At 39.7% G+C, this 20,034-nt stretch overlaps 7 protein-coding genes across 7 annotated transcripts; 2 read left to right on the top strand and 5 right to left on the bottom strand.

Annotated features, from left to right (window-relative positions):
• The first annotated feature begins 9 nt into the window (after window positions 1-9).
• Window positions 10-2,188, top strand: PHYBLDRAFT_183944 (glycoside hydrolase family 18 protein). Its single transcript, XM_018438860.1, has 8 exons — window positions 10-143; window positions 252-363; window positions 446-497; window positions 599-720; window positions 868-907; window positions 1,014-1,206; window positions 1,275-1,784; window positions 1,930-2,188. The coding sequence occupies exons 1-8, from the start codon at window positions 33-35 to the stop codon at window positions 1,978-1,980; spliced, it is 1,191 nt and encodes a 396-aa protein (XP_018284170.1). The 5' UTR covers window positions 10-32; the 3' UTR covers window positions 1,981-2,188.
• A 158-nt stretch (window positions 2,189-2,346) lies between these two features.
• On the bottom strand, window positions 2,347-3,211 carry PHYBLDRAFT_160668 (hypothetical protein). Its single transcript, XM_018434225.1, has one exon. The coding sequence runs from the start codon at window positions 3,104-3,106 to the stop codon at window positions 2,543-2,545; it is 564 nt and encodes a 187-aa protein (XP_018284169.1). The 5' UTR covers window positions 3,107-3,211; the 3' UTR covers window positions 2,347-2,542.
• Window positions 3,212-3,672: 461 nt separating this feature from the next.
• On the bottom strand, window positions 3,673-7,229 carry PHYBLDRAFT_178459 (hypothetical protein; the record flags this gene model as incomplete). Its single annotated transcript, XM_018437990.1, has 4 exons — window positions 3,673-4,280; window positions 4,411-6,075; window positions 6,327-7,085; window positions 7,164-7,229. The coding sequence occupies 4 exons, from the start codon at window positions 7,227-7,229 to the stop codon at window positions 3,729-3,731; spliced, it is 3,042 nt and encodes a 1,013-aa protein (XP_018284168.1). The 3' UTR covers window positions 3,673-3,728.
• Window positions 7,230-10,312: 3,083 nt separating this feature from the next.
• On the top strand, window positions 10,313-11,778 carry PHYBLDRAFT_137438 (hypothetical protein). The gene is made up of 3 exons (XM_018429855.1): window positions 10,313-10,565; window positions 10,769-11,193; window positions 11,273-11,778. Exons 1-3 carry the CDS (start codon window positions 10,365-10,367, stop codon window positions 11,616-11,618), a joined length of 972 nt encoding a protein of 323 aa, XP_018284167.1. The 5' UTR covers window positions 10,313-10,364; the 3' UTR covers window positions 11,619-11,778.
• A 366-nt stretch (window positions 11,779-12,144) lies between these two features.
• PHYBLDRAFT_73136 (hypothetical protein) lies at window positions 12,145-13,521 on the bottom strand (the record flags this gene model as incomplete). Its single annotated transcript, XM_018442791.1, has 7 exons — window positions 12,145-12,336; window positions 12,518-12,651; window positions 12,725-12,827; window positions 12,920-13,015; window positions 13,141-13,220; window positions 13,316-13,355; window positions 13,486-13,521. The coding sequence occupies 7 exons, from the start codon at window positions 13,519-13,521 to the stop codon at window positions 12,145-12,147; spliced, it is 681 nt and encodes a 226-aa protein (XP_018284166.1).
• A 367-nt stretch (window positions 13,522-13,888) lies between these two features.
• On the bottom strand, window positions 13,889-15,320 carry PHYBLDRAFT_183940 (hypothetical protein). The gene is made up of 5 exons (XM_018438859.1): window positions 15,302-15,320; window positions 14,897-15,112; window positions 14,546-14,807; window positions 14,229-14,358; window positions 13,889-14,111 (listed from the first exon to the last, which is right to left on the bottom strand). Exons 2-5 carry the CDS (start codon window positions 15,096-15,098, stop codon window positions 14,070-14,072), a joined length of 636 nt encoding a protein of 211 aa, XP_018284165.1. The 5' UTR covers window positions 15,099-15,112; window positions 15,302-15,320; the 3' UTR covers window positions 13,889-14,069.
• An 885-nt stretch (window positions 15,321-16,205) lies between these two features.
• Window positions 16,206-19,113, bottom strand: PHYBLDRAFT_137435 (hypothetical protein). The gene is made up of 2 exons (XM_018429854.1): window positions 17,049-19,113; window positions 16,206-16,946 (listed from the first exon to the last, which is right to left on the bottom strand). Exons 1-2 carry the CDS (start codon window positions 19,066-19,068, stop codon window positions 16,645-16,647), a joined length of 2,322 nt encoding a protein of 773 aa, XP_018284164.1. The 5' UTR covers window positions 19,069-19,113; the 3' UTR covers window positions 16,206-16,644.
• Window positions 19,114-20,034: the final 921 nt, after the last annotated feature.

The raw sequence follows: 20,034 nt of genomic DNA, 5'->3' as shown, positions 1-20,034 counted from the left end.
TTTTTATTTATTTGCTTTCTTGAGATCCAACCATGCGTTCATCTCTTTTGGTGGGTCTTTTTGGACTCATCTACCTCACTGCTGTCAGTCTTGCAGCAAGTGCCTATGGAAGTCGCCATTTGTCCGCTTACATTGTTGACTGGGTACATACGTAGATATAAAATACTTTCAAGTAGAATATCAATGTATTGAAAATAATGGTCTTTATTAACCTTTCATTTATTTATTTATTTATTTATTTATTTATATAGAATATTCCCAAGTCCATTCCCTGGACTAAACTCGATCATGTCATTTATTCGTTTGCTATTCCTAACAAAGACGGAAAACTTGGTGATTTCGATGCAAATCAACTCAAGAAAGGTACACGCACAGACTTGTAGAATTTATCTCAGATAAATCCGAATTTTAGCTAATCAGGCTATAAAAACCATGAACATTGTAGTTGTCAAGGATGCTCATGCTCACAAGAAAGGTGTCAGTCTTAGTATTGGAGGGTAAGAGTTGAAACACTAAAAGAATAATATTAAAGATATACTATCATATGCACATATTTACATGATAATATTTTATTTAACTAACAAAAAAAATCCCACAGTTGGAGCGGCTCTCTCTATTTCAGTTCCCTCGTACGCACATCTGCTTCCCGTGAAAAATTCGCCAACAATCTTGTTCAGGCCGTAAAGACCTACAACGTGAATGGACTTGATCTTGATTGGGGTAATAATTAGACAAATAATCTACAAGGCAAATACATATATACATATATGTATTTGTATAAAATAAGAAATCAAAAATCAAAAATCAAAAATCCTAGTCAGGAAAGACCTCACACGTTTTCTTCTTCTTCTTTTAATTGTTCAACAGAATATCCTAACAACCCAGATGGTGTTTCGTGTAATGAAAAGTAAGCAAATAGAATATTATCGTTTTATCGTTTTATCATTTTTGTTAGAAATGATGAACATTGCCCAAATGAAAATAGAAATTTACAAGCTGACTTGATTGACTAGGAATGCCAATGATACTCCAAACTACCTCAAGCTCATCCAATTACTCCGCAAGAAGTTGGATGCCGCCTTCCCTAACGAACACAAGACAATTTCGGCTGCGGTCAGCACTACCGTCTTTAGAGATGGTAACCAGAATCCTTACAAGAAACTTGCATCCGGATGGAAGAATGCTCTCGATTATGTCAATATCATGGTAATTACTTTATTTTAGACTATGTATTACGTTTATATAAATCTAATTATTACTCTTATCATTTCAAGGCTTATGATCTTGCTGGCCCATGGAACCCAAAGACCTCGTCCAATTCTCCTCTTTACTCCAAGAATGGTGAAGAAAGCATCGATTCTTCTGTCAAGCAATGGGTCGCAGCCGGTATTCCCAAGAACCGTATTGTGGTCGGCGTTCCTTTCTACGGCTACACTGCCTTGACCACCAGCCCTGCTACAGCCAAGTCTGGCATCAAGGTTGCTTACAAAAAGGGTACTCAGATTAAGGGCGATCAATATGACAGCAAGGGTGCCGATCCTTGCAAGGGTGCAAAGAGCTCTTACTCTGGAGATGTCTTGTGGAAAACAATTGCCAGCAAGGGGATCGTCCGAAGTGCTAGTGGATGGAAGACCGTCTGGGACTCTACCAGTCAGACATACTTTTCTTATGCTGCCAAGACAAAGCAGTTCCTGACCTTTGATGACCCAAGATCTCTCCGTGCAAAGGCTACTTACGTACAGAAGAACAAATTGGCCGGTGTCATGCTTTGGTCCCTGGACATGGTAATTTTATTTTTTTTATTGTTTTATTATTATTATTATTATTATCATTACACCAAGAAATATATATCACATATATTACATAAAGTAGACAAATGCACTCATGTGATTTTCTCTCTGCAAAATATTCATTTCATCTTCTTCTTAGGACGATTCCAAGAACAGTCTCTTGAACTCTCTTCAGGCCGTTCGTAGTTAGAGTAAAATAATTAGAATTGGGATTAAGATCTAATTGCACTCAATACGCATTACATACATTTATATACAGTGTATGTGTATGTGGGTTAATTGGCTTAACTTATTAATTTAACAGCTCTAATTAGTGGTTGCTTGATGCACCTTTAATTTATTTATTTTTTATATTAAAAAAAAAAGACGCAAAATAACATATCATTAATTAACCACCCACTTATCTGTTCATTCAAAACAAACAAAAAACTAAAGAATATGAGGCTATAAAATATAGGAAGATTAAGAGGAAGAAGGGGGGAAATATGGCTCGCATATTAAAGCTTGATTCATATGAATTAAGGGTTTAGGGTTTAGGGTTTAGGGTTTAGGATTTAGGATTTGCCTCTTTGCACACAGGCTAAATGATAATTATTACTTGAAAATTATAATAAAAATATCCTTTTTACATATAAATGCTTAATAAAATATATTTACAGGTGCAAAACACTACCACAAAATCAAAACCAAAATCAGAAAGAAAGAAAAAACATCTATATTACTATAGTATAATGTAATATAGTACAAATAACCTATTCTGATTTCTTCTCTGCCAAGCTGGTATTGTATTCCTCTTCGGTAAGATAGCCCTTAAGTTGTTGCTTTGTGTCGTCTACACGCGACATAATTACTGCAATATAGCCTGTATCCATTGTATGTTCCCACAAAAGTTCAGGTGTGTCCTTGAGACGTGGGTTTAGTTCGAGCAGTTGGCCTTGCATACGTGCCTTGATGAGATACGTGATTTGACCGACAATAATTTGAGCAATAGTGGTATCATAAGTAACCTTGGTTCCAACCAATTCTGTGGCCAGCACAACGTTGCACTCTTTTTTGAGATCGTCTTTGTTCAAAGAGCTTGATGATACAATAAAAGGATGGCTAGGAGATAATCCAAGAACGCAAATCTTGTTGGGTGCCTGACGAACGTAAATGTCACCCAGGATTGTATCAGGTTTTGTAGGCGTTAACTCTGATTCGACATGGTAGTAAAGAGTAAAGTAACCCGAGAGATGAGCGTTGGGATCGTTACTCCATAAACTGACACGATCAGTATATTTTGAAATATCATAATCAGCACTTTGTGTGGTGGCCATTCTTTATTCGGTTTTTTTATTTTGTTTTGTTTTGTTTTGTTTTTTAATTGCTTTTGGTGTTGTCTAGTGGTGTGTTTGTAAATGTAGTTGAATTGGATTCCTTTCTTCTATATATAAGTATATATATATATTTTGGTTCATATGGTTCTTAAAAAGTAACTTAAAATCAAAGTCACAATTGGTTGTTTTGTCGGACATTTAAATCAATTGATTTTCCAAAAAAAAAAAAATGATACAGAATTTAAAGCATTTTTTTTTATTGAAGATTAAAACCTTCCCAGCAACGTGGATCTTGGGTTGTCGTTGCTTTTTTTTTTTGTCTATCGGATCTGATAAGAAAATATTAATATAATACAATATAAAAATGCTTGTCAAAAAAAAATAGACTTCTTTAGCTTTGTGTATATTTGTTTGTTTGTTTGTTTTATATATATATATATATATATATATTTAATGAATTGAAAAAGAAAGAAAAAAGATGATGAGTAAAAAAAATGTCTTTCTCCCATGAAAGAAGTAAAATAAAATAAAAAACGAAAAACGAAAAAAAAATAGAGGAAATAGAGGAAGGAAAGAAAGAAGTTATGGGTAATTATATTATTTCACATTTTTTTAGGGGGATTTAGAAGAGGGGAACACCCTGCTCAACGGCCTTGGGTTTGGTGGGGGAACCGATCAAAGCCTCGCTGAGGAAATCGTACTCTTCCTGGTAGTGCTTCTTCTTGTTACCAGTGGCTACGGAAGCAGAGGGCTCACGACCAGTGTACTTGACGGGCTTGCCGGCGTGGTGCTTGGTCTGAGCCAAAGTGGTGGTGAGTCTAGGGCTGACGTGTGCCCAGGGACCCATGTTCAAAGGCTCTTCCTGGCACCAGACAATCTCGGCATTGGGATACTTGTCGGCGTGCTCCTTGATCTGCTCATAGGGGAAGGGGTTAAGCTGCTCGACACGCGAGATCGCAATGTCGTTGATCTTGTTCTGGTCACGGGCACGGAGCAGAGCATAGTAGACCTGACCAGAGCAGAAGACGTGCTTCTTGATGTTCTCGGGGGCAGCGAGAGTTTCGGGGTGGGGTTCAGGGAGGTAGAGCTGGAAGTGAGTATCACCAATCATCTCATCCAAGTTGGAGCGAGCCATGGGGTGACGGAGCATAGCCTTGGAGAAAGGAAGGATAAGCTAGAAAATTGAAAAAAGATAAATCAGGATTAGTACATGCAACAAATGAATAGTTTCTTTCTTTGTTTTTCTTTATCTGTTTTTTCTCCCTTTCACTACATATATATATATTGTGTTTGGTTTTACTTACAGGCTTTCTGAATTCACGGCAGATCTGACGACGGATGACGTGGAAGTACTGGGAGGGAGTGGAAGCATAGACAACCTGCATGTTGCAGTCCTGGTGCTGTCTGGCGAGCTTCTCGGGGGAAGGATAGACGTATGGGTTATCGTCGCAAAGCTGGAGATAACGCTCGATTCTGGAAGAAGAGTGCTCGGGACCCTGACCATCGTAACCGTGGGGAAGGGACATTACGAGACCACTGCGCTGGAGCCATTTCTGCTCACCAGCAGAGATGAACTGATCAATCATGACCTGAGCACTGTTGGCGAAATCACCGAACTGGGCTTCCCAGACAACATAGGCGTTGGGGTCCACAAGCGAGTAACCGAGCTCGAAGCCCAAGACACCAAACTCAGAGAGCGAGGAGTTGCTGATCGACAAGACACCCTGCTCGGGCGAGATGTGGTTCAACAGAGTGTGCTTGGAGCCGTTGGCCTGGTCGTGGAGAACAGCGTGACGCTGGGAGAAAGTACCACGCTCGACATCCTGGCCAGACACGCGGACGTGCTTGCCCTCAAGCAAGAGCGAACCCCAGGCAAGACCTTCGGCGGTAGACCAGTCGATGTCCTTACCTTCCTTGATGTTGTTCTCGCGGTTCTGGATGATACGCTTCAAGTTGCGGTGGGCCTCGAAGTTGTGGGGCAGGGTGGTCATGGCGGCACCGACCTGCTGAAGAGTCTCGTGGGAGACACCGGTAGGGTAGTGGGGAAGGATTTCCTCGGCAAGCTCCTTGGGAGACTTGAATCCGGGCCAGCTGCTGGACAACCACTCGCGCGAGGTAGGCTTGTAGTCCTTGCTCTTGGCATAACTCTCCTCCAGAATATCCCAGACACGCTTCTTGTTCTCGTCAATCTCGGCAGGGCTGAAAGTGCCTTCCTTCTCGAGCTGCTTGGCGTAGATCTGAGCAACTGGCTCCTGCTTGGAAATAGCCTTGTACATCTTGGGTTGGGTGAACATGGGCTGATCGGTCTCGTTGTGACCGTGCTTACGGTAGCACACCAAATCAATGACAACATCGCGGTGGAAGGTCTGGCGCCAGTCAGCGGCGAGCTGCATTACGTAGGTTACGGCCTCGACATCATCACCGTTCACATGGAATACGGGTGCGTTGATGGACTTGGCAATGTCAGTGCAGTAAGGGGTGGAGCGACCATAGCGAGGATCAGTGGTGAAACCAATCTGGTTGTTGACCACAATGTGGATGGTACCACCAGTGGAGTAAGCAGGAAGATCGTGGAAGCCCATGGTTTCGTATACGACACCCTGGCCAGCAAAGGCGGCATCACCGTGCATCAAGACAGCCATGGAGTGCTGACCCTTGGTGTCCTTGCTGTAGAACTGCAGAGCTCTGGTCTTACCGAGCACAACGGGGTCGACGGCCTCCAAGTGGGAGGGGTTGGCAACCAGGGACAAGGCGACACGCTTGCCGGATGGGGTAGGGCGGACGTAGTTCATACCAAGATGGTACTTGACATCACCAGATCCCTCGGCTGAAGGCTCAACAGAGCCACTGAACTCGCAGAAGATGGACTCGTTGGGCTTGCGGACAACGTTACTGAGGACATTGAGACGACCACGATGGGGCATACCAATTACGATGGATTCAACACCCAAGTCAACCGAACGATCAATCTAGAAAAATATTATATGAAATGAAAATTGTTAACAAAAGTATATTTACAATCGAAGAAGTTGTAAGAACATATATATATATATATATATATATATGATATTTCACAATTCATCAATGCAACAATATTTGTCCCATTCTCACAGAGCACAAAATTTATGCAATTAATTTAATTTTTTTAATATCCCCCTCCTCTCTCACTCTCTTTTTTTCACTTTTTTTTCTTCCCTAAAAATACAAAAAAAAGACTTACCATGGCCTTCATACCAGGAATCAAGGATTCACCACCCTCAAGACCGAAACGCTTCTCGGAGGGGTACTTGGAGGCAACGAAACGTTCGAAACTGTCGGACCAGGTGAGACGGTCGAGGATCATGCGCTTCTCGTCAACCGAGTACTTGTAGGGCTGGGGGTTCTCGACACGGGAACGAATCCAGTCACACTGGGCACGGTCAGGAATGTGAATGTACTCAATACCAATTGAGCCACAGTAGATCTTCTTCAAGACGTCGACGATCTCGCGCAGGGTGAGTTCCTTGTCACCATTGCCCAAGGCGGGCAAGATACCAGGACCGAGGGTGAACTTACGGTCAAGATCCTTCTCGGTGAAGCCGTAGTAGTTGTAGGACAGCTCTGGGGGTGTAGCGGAGGTGAGGTCAGCGTGCTGAATGCCAAGAGGGTCGAGGTTGGCGATGTGGTGACCGCGAACCTGGTAGGCTCTGACGAGCAACTGGATCTTCATGTGGTCGATAACCTCCTTGGAAGAGGCATTCATAGGGCTCGAGAGACCGGCACCAGGCAGGACAGGGAGACGGGCACTTCCAGAGGGAACAAGGGTTGGGGGAGGAGTGTATGCTTCGCTGGGAGAAACTCCGTTGGCCATGTTCTTGAAGTACACCTGCCACGACAAGTGCACAGCGCTGGGATCCTTCAACCAGGCCTCGTACATCTCTTCAATGTAGTTGGCTGAGTTACCCTGCAAAAATACATCGTTGGGCTCAGGACCGGTGGTCTTGGTTGAAGCAAGACGCGATCTTCCGGTGTGGAAAGAGGCGACAGAGGCCGAACGGAAGGCGTTGGGCTGAGAGACCTGTACACGACGTGCAGCAGCGGTAAGTGGTCTGGCAGCACGTGCGAGTGCTGACAAGCGATACATGTTTTTTTTAAAAGAAAAAAAAAAGAAAAAAAAGGGGAAAAGGAGGAAGGAGAGGGGTTAAAGAAGAAGAAGAAGAAGAAGAGGTGGAGGAGGGCTTTTTTAGAAAAGAATAAAAATGGACTAAAAAGCGTGGGGTAAACACAATTTTTGTTTTTGTTTTTTTTTTTTTTTTAGAATGGAAAGTAACAATTATTTATTAATTTTTTGCGTCTCCACCCCCCCCTCCCCTCCTTTCAAATGGCACAAATAATAATAATAATATTGTAGGGCTTCCGCAAGTCGCCATTGAAAATAATAAAATACAATAATCGTTTTCCTTTTATTTGCCTAGTGACGTACCGATGTAGACCGTCGATCGGGTAAACCCTCTCTTGGTTGTGTATCCCACCCTACCCTTTCCTGCTATACCCTACCCTTTTCCTACCCTTTCCCTGTCTTGCCTTTTGTCCTTTGGCTTTCCCTGTCTTTCCCTGTCTTGGCTTGTTATTTAGTACCTTTTATTTCGATTACTATATTGTTATATAAATTAATTGAATTTTTTTTAAAAAAAATCCAAAGAATTATATATCCGAATAATTTATAGAAAAATAAAAGCAAAAATAAAAAGAGCTTCAATTGACTTCTTTTATGATTTTGCTATATCTTCAAAGCACAACCGATTTATATACAAAAGTAATACACACTCTAAATAGACTAATGGACTGATAGTCTGATATAATAGACTTGATCGATATAACATAATGCCAAGTAGAATGCAGTGTGCGGTGGCTTATTATTCTTAATTTGCAACCCCGACAGGATGTCCCTCCGTAATTTTCCATGCTACCCAACTTCTTCCTTTCCTTATTTACCCGGAATGTGAACAAGAACTTTTTTTTTATATATTTATTTATTTAGTGAAGTATTTCAATTCATACACAAGCCAGAAGAGGATTAAGATTCCGGGGAAATTGCTCTATACAAAAATGAATTGAATATAAATACAGCCAAAGAGAAGTGAATTCAATTCAATGATTAAAATAGAAATATTCTTTTTATCATTATTCTACTTAATATTACTATTATTATTATTATTATTTTCTCTTGAAGCCAACAATAACAGCCTCTCAATGTATGTATATATGTATATGCCTGTAGCGATAATCTTTTGAATTTCTAGAAGAGACTCTTCTCTTCTATTGATATATACGTTTTATACATTTTATTTTGAGAAATAAAAACAAACCTATAGAAAAAAGCTGATTTCATGCAAATATTAATATTGAATTTCTGTAGAGACCAGGTAACCCTTTCAATCTTATTTTTTAATTTTTTAATTTTTTAATTTTTTAATTTTTTAATTTCTTTTTCTTTTTCTTTTTTAAAATATTTCAAAAATATTATTATTATTATTAAATATATGAATTTTGTATGACATTTATTTTGTTCAACCCATTACTTCCTTTTTTCTTTCTTTCCTTCTTTCTTTTGGTTATGAATCATCAATTAAGCAATATGCACGCACGCAAAAGAAACAAGTAATATAATATCGTATGTTTTTGTTTGTTTATTGTTACGTTTTTGGTAGATTTAATATCTTTTACACATTAAATTACATATGTAAATGTCATGAGTGTATAAGACAGTTGACCATTGTCTTGATTTCTATTTCTTTGACCAAAGGAACAAAGCTAAAGATAGAGATTACCATAATAATAAATATTATAACTTGTAAAGAAAAATCAAAAAAAAAGACATGGCTTTTGGGGTTTCTTTACCATTGGAATTACACTTTAAATTGTCAAGAATTGGAATTACAGAATTACAGAATTACAGAACAGAGTTATAATTTTATTATTTTACACAAAGGATGGTCGCCAAACCCTTATTCTGTACTCACAAGAGAGTATAAATATCAATATCAATAACAATGTGTGTATATGTATTTTAACAAGATAAGAAATAATGTGATCTATCATGTTAATACTCTATATGTAATGTAAGGTTGTGTGTGTATGTGCGTTATCGGGTAAATTTAGCCTAATTACCTATACTCTCATTTTCGTTTTCTATTACTTTAATCAATATATCTATCTATCTATCTATCTATTAATCAACCTATTTTATCCGTCTACTTCTTTCTATAAATCTCTTTTTATTAAACTGATAGAAATACTTGATGATACAATACTCGGTACTTTAGGCCAATACTTAATTTTCAAAGAAAGATCAACGTTACATTGTAATATATATAAAGATAAAGAATTGCATTGAATTAAAGTGATTTGCATTATTTTTCAATCTTTCATTCCTGGGATACAACTGCGAACATGATCCTGACTTTGAACAAAACGTGCTTATTTTTTTTTTGTTTTACATTGGTCGGAAAGAAATTATCCTTGACTGAGTAGCTCTATTCTATTTTATTTCAAGCTTCTCGAGCATTAACAGTGTATATAAAGTATTATAAAAAGAAATCCAAAGAAATATGAAAGAGGCTGTGACTTTATAATAGTGTATATATACGTATTCTTTTCCGATATACTAGTTATCTTTCAGGATCATCTTTATTTATATATATTTATGATATAATGCTTATTTCAGAAATTATGTCAGTAACAAATGAATAATCTTTTTTTAAAAAAAAAAAAAGAATATGAAGTGAAGAACTAAAAAACTTTATAGCTTGAATTTTAAAAATAAAAAAGCGTTTCCATGGTAAAAGTTTAAATGCTGATAAAGAAATAAGCTATACCATGGAAACAAATCATAAAGAAATATATATATGTATTTATATATAAAATCATTATGTTTTTTGATGTAGTATTTATTTATTATTATTGTTATTTTAAAGCAGCGCACAGGGCTATCTAATTTAAAGATTTATGATTGGCTTATGAACAGACATGGGCCCAGATATTTATTCTATTTTTTTTTATTTTATTTTTTATATACATATTTTTTTTTTCATTTTATTTATTCAGGGGCGCTGAGAAACAAAAGAAGCAAAGAAGAAAAGAAAAAAAAATTCGACTGCTGAAAGCGAAAATACAGAGCAACTTTTTTTTTTTTGCTATTTCTTCTTTTTTTCGACATATTTTTTTGATATCCACCTTCTTTCCTCCCCGCTCAATAACAAAGAGAAAGTCCTTCATCATGTTCCCTTCCCAAGAGTCCCTCAAGAAGAACTTCATTGTTCCCTCCCCCTCCGCTGATGCCGCTGCTCCCTCCGGTGTCGGTCTCTACGCCCGTTTCGCCCTTGCCGGTGCTGTCTGCTGTGGTGTCACTCACGGTGCCATGACCCCCGTTGATGTCGTCAAGACCAGAATCCAGTTGGAGCCCGAGGTTTACAACAAGGTAATTATTTCGTTCTTTTTATTTCATCATATTATATATATATATATATGTATATCAGTGGTGTGGGATAAATGATAAAGAAAAGTTATCTCGATTTCATATCGCTGTGTATATGTACATTAGTGAGTGAGTGAAGGAAGGAGTGTGTGTGTATGGGTTTATGTGGTATATGTAAACATATGTTAACACTATAATTTTTTTAGGGTATGATCGCTGGTTTCCGTCAGGTTGTCCAGACCCAGGGTGCTGGTGCCTTGTTGACCGGTTTCGGTCCCACTGCTGCTGGTTACTTCTTGCAGGGTGCCTTCAAGTTCGGAGGTTACGAATTCTGGAAGAAGAAGGCCATCGACTACATTGGTGTCGAGAAGGCTTCCGAGAACCGTACCGCCATCTACCTCGGTGCCTCTGCTATTGCTGAGTTCTTCGCTGACGTTGCCCTTTGCCCTCTTGAGGCCACCCGTATCCGTCTCGTCTCCCAGCCCACCTTCGCCAACGGTCTCCTCGGTGGTTTCTCTAGAATCTTGAAGGAAGAGGGTGTCGTCAAGGGTTTCTACTCTGGCTTCGGTCCCATCTTGTTCAAGCAGGTTCCCTACACCATGGCCAAGTTCGTCGTCTTCGAACTTGCTGCGTAAGTGTTTTATATATATATATATAACTTCTAGAAAGAAAAGAAAAAAGACGCGTACTAATATAAAATATGAAAATAGTGAGAAGATCTACAGCACCCTCCCTACCCCCAAGGATCAGCTCCCTCCTTCCACCATCACCAGCGTTAACTTGGGTGCCGGTATCATTGCCGGTACTGCCGCTGCCATCATCTCCCAGCCCGCCGATACCTTGTTGTCCAAGATCAACAAGCAGAAGGGTGCTGAGGGTCAGTCCGTCTCCTCCCGTCTCGTCCAGATGGCCGGTCAGCTCGGTGTCAAGGGTCTCTTCTTGGGTCTCGGTCCCCGTATTGTCATGGTTGCCACCCTCACCGCCGGTCAGTTCGCCATCTACGGTGACATCAAGCGTGTCTTGGGTGCCACCGGTGGTGTTGAAATCGCCAAATAAGTTGTCTTTTTTTCTTCTAGATCTCATCCCTCTTATCTCGCAAAGCATTACCTCCTTTTACCTTTATGAAATTTTGCATAGCCAAAATTGTTACAAAAATACAAGTCCTAGTGACATCTTGAAATATATTCTTTCTATATTTTTTTTATATACAAAAAAAGCAAAGGCCGATTTGACTTTACTTATTTTATTGATTTCATTGATTTATTTTTTATACATCTTTTTATACACATACTCTTACATACATATATATATATAATTTGTGTGTGTGTGGTTATATTCATGTGCTTGAGTACACTCTATTACAAATGCGAAACTTAAACTTAAACTTATGGGATAATAATAGATGTTTCTTGGAGCTTAGAAATGTTTAAGTTTTGAATGGTTTTTCAGATGAAAATAGAAACGAAAAGAATGATGGGTAATCCGCCCGAGAAAGGAGGATCGTGTAGTGAAGTGTAGTTTAGTGTATGTGTTATATGTTGTATGTCTTTTCTTTTCCTTTTTTTTTGTTTTTGGGTCTGACTTATAGGTGATCGTGTTCCAGAGCCATGCGCAAAGCGTTTTGCTCCTTTGTCGGACTCGAAGATCTTTGTATACTCGTCGTCGTAGGGCTGGACAGGGATCCGCGTCGCTGACTCTCGACCGGAGGTACATCTATGACTAATAGCCGCTTTATCATTGTATTCCATGTCTCTGACTTTGCAGGTGTAGCCATCTTTTTGTTTAAGGATAAATCAATAATAAAACACAATACAATGACATTGAATAAGAAGAAGAAGAAAAATACAAGAGGACATGATTTGAAAGATAGAAAATTTTAAAGTCAATTAATCAATTGATCAATCAATTGATCGATTGACTGATCCTTTCTTTCTTTGCTGTAAGCTTGACATTACCTGGTATGGAAATGGGTTGCCCTCTGTGGTAGTAATAGACGGAATGTGCTCTTTGTAGTCATTTGCCATCTTGAGAACATCCAAAAGGCATTGCGACAGATTTCTAGAGACTGACCGCTTGGTACTGTGTCGCTCTGTGCATAGTCAAGTAAACAGATAGATAAATGGAAGGACCCTCCTTTGTCTTATTTTCATTTGATTTGTTACCTGTCTCTGTCTGTGGATTGATAAGGTTGAGTGTGATAGACCACTGCTCCCAGCAAGCAAGTTCTTCTGATTTGGTGAACTGGTACCAGTTCTTCTTGAGTCTCTTTTCGTAGAATAATACCGCCATCTTACAAAGGAGAGCAAAGAAAAAAGTAAGGTTCTGGAACCAATGCCCAATACCAACCACATATATACCTTTCCTTGTTTTGGTTGACTTGTATTGATATTCTGAACAAACTCGTTTACACGTTCCTCTATCAATATCTCGACATCCGGACTGTCTGTAGTGGACTATTATTGTCAAGATAAACATTATCCAAGATTCAAGGCCTTGTCTATATACATATCCAAGTACATATACTACCCTAGATCTCACAAAAAAACCCCCCCTTTTTTTCTATTCTCTGTTTATTTACCACTGTTGTTTCGAGTACTCGCAATTCACGGGGAGTTATGTTGATGAGTAGACGATGAAAGAATATTGAATGCAGGATTGCTGTTTTTTTTTTGGGTTATAAAAATTGGTCAAGATTCTGTTTTTCTCTCATATCTCATCTCATCTCTCATCTTTTATATTTTTACTCATGTTACCTCGAAGGACATCTTTAACATGCTCTCTCGGTACTTGCGCCTTGTAATTCAATGGAATGTTGAGATAAGTTCTTTAGTTTCCCGACTCTTCCGCCCAGCTTTCTCCCCCTTTCTTTCTCTTTCTCTTTTTCTTGGTTCTTTCTTGTTTATCCTTCTTTTAGTATATTCACCATCTCAATATCGAACACATGCGGATTTACTGCCATTGTGTAAAAAAAAAAAAAAGATAAAAATGCGTTGTCCCGTAAAAGGGAAGCCGTTGATTTCTGCACAATTATAGCAACTTCATAACTAAATTTCTCTCTTTCTCTCTCTCGCTTTTTTTTATGCACAGCTGCCCTGAGCATAATTCTAACTGTTATGATGTCACAATATAAAAAGGAAAGAAAAAAAAGTTAAAACTTTCACTTTCACTTTCACTTTCATTTTTTACTTTCTGCTTCTTCTTTTATAAAGTGCTGTGTCTAATTGACTTTGATATAACAAGGAAATATAATCATAAAGAAAGAAATAAAGAGAGGAGGGAGTTTATTTCAAGACGATTAAACGTTAACCATGGCAACTGTGAGAAAGGAATATGAGACAAATATAATATATATATATATTTTAAAAAAAGTATCTTATTTGATTGTTTGCTTGTTAAAGAGAAGAGAAGAGAAGAGAAGTGTTATGGGATGTGATGGGATGGGATGGAAAAGGGAATAGTGAAGAGAAAGGAAGAGGGAGGAGGAAAGAGAATTTGGTCAAGTGTATTTTAATTCTTTGGATTAGCCAACCGTCTTCTTTCACCTTCCAACTATGTATAGATAGACATGCATGAATGTATATGATTATTAGTAAAAAATTGTATCAAAGTGTCTATTGTATACAATATATATATATCTATATATAATAAAATGAATAAGCTACGCACCACTTTTTTGACTCTTGCTAAAGAGGCGGCAGAAGAAGCATTGGCCTTGCAATGCTCAATTGTGTAAGGTGGACTGATAAGAACCTCATCCATGACAACAATCGTATCACTCGCCCAGCGACATGGCAATCTAAAATAATCATAATTAGCATGTCGACCAGAAACCGCCATCCCCCATCATCCATCACAATCACCATCAACCATCTACTAAACATCTACCGACCATCATCAACCATCACCATCACTTCACAAACGTACAATGTCAACCCAGAAAAAGAAAAAAAGAAAGAAAAAAGAAGAAAGAAAGAAAAGCTTACGTCTTGTAAAGAGCATCGAATATCTCTTGCCCTTCTTTAGTCACACCGACACCAATCTTTGCTGCCTGTTGTCGAACTTCCCTCAGAGCCTCGGTCTCTCTGGCTTGTAATTGATCAAGGTGAACGTGTCGAACAGGCGAGACGGCAGTCCAAGGTTCCTTTGAGGTATCTTCGGGTCCTACCGACAAAAGTTCCTTAATATTCGACAGCTTGATTATCCGAAACGAAACACTCTTGGGTACTGGCTTAGGATCTGAACAAAGTAAGAGAAACCAAAGGAGTCAAGGACACTACTATTTTTTTTATGTTTTGTTAATGATGAGCTGTAAAATAATAGATAAAAAAGGATATTGAGTGCAATGCAATTTGTGATGCGGTCCAAGGTGTAGAGGCGACCCTGAACAAGCTCATTCGACATGGTTTTGATGGAAATCGACCATCCCACCAGTTGTTCCAGCTGTCGTTTTGGACTCTCTACTGTCTGAGTAGGAGGGCCAGACGCACCGGGTCTGGTCAAAGACTTTCTTCGCTGCGGTGGGAAGGAGCCGTCCATGGAGTCGGATGAGTCTGAGGATTGTAGATCGTGAGCATGTCAATAAAAAAAAAAGAATAAAGAAGAATAAAGAAAAATAAAGCTATATAAGAGAATAAGAAGAAGAAAAGACATCTATGCAACCAAAGTGCCTACAGGACTGCAAAATGAAAATACGAATGAAAATGAAAATGAAATCTCACAGACCAAGACAAGCAACTTACACGTCTTTTTCCTTTCTTCTTCTTTTTTCCAAGAAGGAGAAAAAAGAAATTGGAGCCTTTTTTATTTGGGATGCAAGCATTATTCCATTTCGTTCATTAACCATGTGACGCCTTTATTGAATGAGCGACTCCTTTTCTCTCTTTCTCTCTCTCTCTCACTGTGACAAAATGCGAGCCATTTTATTAATTTATATATATATTGCTTTGTATTAAGGTTGTTATAAGCTTAATCTTGTTAAATAAAATACAGAGAAATGGTCTCTTAAGGGGTAGTATAAAAGAGAAATTACATTATTATTATAGTCGAGTATTATATGGGAGACGAGTCCTAGGATTCAAGATCAAAATCAAACTCAGAGCAGAGCAGAACAGAACAAAAAGCAGAACAAAAAGCAGATGTGAAAGCTAATCTTTACGGAAAGTGCCGAGGACAAAAGACAATTGAAAATTGACATAATTAAAGCCGTAAAGACAAAGGTCTGAAAAGTCGGTTGAAATTAGAGTGCATAGAGACTAGTGACAAATAATTCCACCGCAAATTGGCTATCCATGGTGCGGATTTCAATGGACCTATAGAAAGGAATTCGTCTTGCGACTCGACTAATCTCTGATACACTTTATATATAGCTTAGTTTATACGATTTATTTTTGAAAGATACTCTTTATAATTACTATTATTATTAAAGGCTTAGAAAGCTTATTTTTACTTTTTTTTTTAGTTACCACTCCATTGGACTCTTAATGTCGTAAGGGCTGCATAATCACATTACATAATAGTGCTTGTTACAAAGCAATGCATACATATGCATACTTGTGTATAAAAAGAAATTGTACCTTTTTAACTTATACGATAATTCATAATTTAACTAAACACATATGTAAAAACAATCAAGACCACACTTGTAAAATTTATAAGAACAGTGTTTTAATTGTAACAAAAAGATGCCAAATATTGTTTTTTTTTTATTAAGCATTTTTTTTTTCATTCTTTTTCTTCTTTAAAATGAATAACTATTTGAGAATGTGTAATGTGTATAAACATCTTTAAGAGAATCAATAATTAGAAAATATATAAAGAAAGGTAGATATAAAGAAGGATGATTTTCAACGTATGTAAGTTTTGTTTGATTTTTTGATTTTTTGACTATTTTTTGTTTTTTAGAAAAGCTTTGAGTTGTTGAACTCTCTACTTGCTGTATCAAACTTGCCGTATGTGCTTTTTGTTGAAAAAATGGAATCAAATAGAATGTACAGAGAATTAGGGGAATCTTTTTTTCTTTTGTAAGTATGTATATAAAAAAGAGACATGAGTCAAGGCCAGCAAGTTCCTTTTTTGTTGCTTCTTAGGCCTTGGTGGCCTTGAGAGAACGGTAGTACTTGGCGACGGCGACCATGTTGACAAGGGCAGCCTCAACCTCAGGCCAGCCACGGGACTTAAGACCGCAATCGGGGTTAACCCACAAGAGCTGCTCGGGCAAGTACTTGAGCATGTCACCGAAACGGGTCTTCATCTCCTCGTAAGAGGGAACACGGGGAGAGTGAATGTCGTAAAGACCGGGACCGATCTCGTTGGTGTACTGCTTGGTCTCAAAGATCTTGAGGAGCTTCTCATCAGACTTGGAGTTCTCGATAGTGATAACATCAGCTAATTAAAGAGAGAGAGAGAGAAATAAAATGTAAGTAAATAATATTCAAGTATGCACGTGTTTTTTTTTAAAAAAATAAAATAAAATAAAATAAAACTCACCATCCAGAGCAGCAATAGCGTCAAAGATATCGTTGAAATCAGAGTAGCACATGTGAGTGTGGATCTGGGTCTCGTTACGGACACCGGCAGTGGAGAGACGGAAAGAACCAACAGACCACTCAAGGTAAGAATCCCAGTCAGCACGACGGATAGGGAGACCTTCACGGATAGCGGGCTCATCAACCTGGATGCAAGGAATACCGGCAGTCTCAAGATCAACGACCTCGTCACGGAGGGCAAGGGCGATCTGGGCACAGAGCTCGTTGGCAGGAATATCATCACGGACAAAGGACCACTTCATCATGGTGACGGGACCAGTCAGCATACCCTTCATGGGCAACTTAGTCAAGGACTGAGCGTAGACAATCTCGTCGATGGTCATGGGCTGACGACGGCTAACATCACCAAAGATAACAGGGGGCTTGACGCAACGGGAGCCATAGGAAACAACCCAGCCGTTCTCGGTAAAGTCATAGCCGTGCAAAAGGTGACCAAAGTGCTCAACCATGTCGTTACGCTCGGGCTCACCGTGGACAAGGACATCAAGACCAACTCTCTCCTGGAACTCGACGACCTTCTTCATCTCAGCCTTGATGAAGACATCATAGTCAGCCTGGGAAAGCTCACCCTTGGCGTACTTCTGACGGGCAATACGGATGTCCTTGGTCTGGGGGAAGGAACCGATGGTGGTGGTGGGGAAGAGAGGGAGGTTGAGCTTCTTGACCTGGGCCTCACGACGGACAGAGAAGGGAGAAGGACGCTTCCAGGCGGCAGCGGGGACCTTGGCAACACGTTCACGGACCTCGGGGTTCTTGGTCTGGGGGGAAGTGCGGCGGGACTCGATGGCAGCAGCGTTGGCAGCAAGAGCCTCCTTGACAGAGTCACGACCCTGGTTCAAAGCCTTGGCAATGATAGAGACTTCAGAGCACTTCTCGGCAGCATAGGACAACCAGCTGAAGAGCTCGGGGTTCTTGGCCTGGATCTTCTTCTCAAAGGTGGTCGAGAAGGGAGAGTGGGCCAAAGAGCAGGAAGGAGCAATGAAGACACGGTCCTGGCCAAGAGCCTTGACGGCCTTCTCGGCAAGGTCGATAGACTTGGAGAGGTTGTTGATCCAGATGTTGCGACCATCGACGAGACCAAGAGAAAGGACCTGACCGTTCTTCAACAAGGGCAAGACAGTGTCGAGCTCTTCAGGGGCACGGACAAGGTCGAGGTGGACGGCATCGACGTGGTTGATGACGGCGTTGATGTTGCTCTCGACGCGACCAAAGTAGGCGGCAACGAGGACCTTGATGGAAGTCTGGGCCTTGATGGTCTTGTAGGCCTCCTCAAGGGCGGTCTTGACCTTGGCATCCAAATCGAACACGAGGACGGGCTCATCAATCTGGACCCACTCGGCACCAGCGGCCTCGAGCTGCTTGATGAGCTCAATGTAGAGAGGGAGGACCTTGGACAACAAGGAAAGGGTCTCGAAGGGCTCGGTACCCTTGGCAGCCTTACCGAGGTGCAAGAAGGTGACAGGACCGACAAGAACGGGGCGAGTCTGGATACCGAGAGCCTTGGCGGCCTTGAACTGCTCAACGGCGCGAGGGTTCTGGAGGGTGAACTTCTGGTCGGCCTCGAACTCGGGGACAATGAAATGGTAGTTGGTGTCGAACCACTTCTTCATCTCCATGGCAGGGACATCGACCTTCTCGGTGGTAGCGGTGGCAGCGCGCTGGAGACCACGACCCATGGCAAAGAACTGCTCAAGGGGGCTCTTGATGTGCTGGTAACGCTGGGGAATGGCGCCGAACTGCTGGGCGGTATCAAGAACGCGATCGTAGAGAGTGTATTCACCGGAGGGGATGTGCTGAATGCCCTTCTCCTGCTGCAACTTCCAGTGAGACTCCTGGATCTTGGAGTAGCCAGTACGAAGCTCCTGCTCGGTGATCTTGGAAGACCAGAAAGACTCGACAAGCTTCTTGAGCTCACGCTTAGCGCCGACGTAAGGATATCCGAGGTTAGTGGCAGTGACCATGTTGTATAGATTTATTGTTATCAAAGAAAATGAATTAACGAATAAAGAATGTAGTTAACTTCCGAGCATGCAAATCTACCTATATATATACCCTTTGGCCATCTAGTGCTTTTCTTTTTTTTATTTTAGATTTACGCTTTAGAGAATCTCAAGATCTTGGTAAATTGATGAGATGCTTTGGAGTTCAGCCAATTAGATTGAAATCGCAATTTGGCAATAAGGGAAATAAATATAAAAAAAAAAAGATTCTCAGGCCTGTTCACATAAACAAGCAAAAAAAAACACATATGTTTTATTAACCCCGCCCATTTATGAGAAAAAATCAAGCATCAAAAATCAAAAAGTGATGGAGTGGAGCTCAATTTGATTTTTAACAGATTTCCAAAATCTTAAGATTTTACAAAAAAAAAATCAAATCTACTGATGCTTGGAACCGCCTCTCTGGATTTACACTGAAGCTCGGCTCACCCCATCTCATCAAATTAATCTACATCTCATTTCATAACTTTTCTGATGTCTTCCGCCATGGCTTTGAATCTTGTCAAACGTATCTAAAGTTTCCCACAAGACCAAAAATATATATAATTTCCATACACAAGTCTACAGCTACTAGAAAACAAAGACCAATATTCGGAGATATTGCTTACAAACTACATCTGATAAACAATCTCTTTTTTTGTGAAATCTTTCCCAAGCAAAAGTCTTTTCTAAAATCGACCTTCGTCTTCTTTCTATTATCAATTAAAATCAATATAATATTTTAAACCTCTTTACTTTCATATCATATATTTTATCTACAACTCCAATCACAAACAATAATAGACGCGCTTGGTATTATACATTTAATTCTAACCATCGCATACACGCGTTATAAGATCAGTTAATATGAAATATACTTCTTTATCTATTTGTGTACGGTTTTTGGATAGATATCTTTGCTTAGACTGTATAAGATATAATATAATA

The sequence above is a fragment of the Phycomyces blakesleeanus genome (assembly GCF_001638985.1).
Source record: "Phycomyces blakesleeanus NRRL 1555(-) unplaced genomic scaffold PHYBLscaffold_38, whole genome shotgun sequence".
Classification (NCBI taxonomy): Eukaryota; Fungi; Mucoromycota; class Mucoromycetes; order Mucorales; family Phycomycetaceae; genus Phycomyces; species Phycomyces blakesleeanus.
This window is presented reverse-complemented; position numbering and strand designations above follow the sequence as displayed.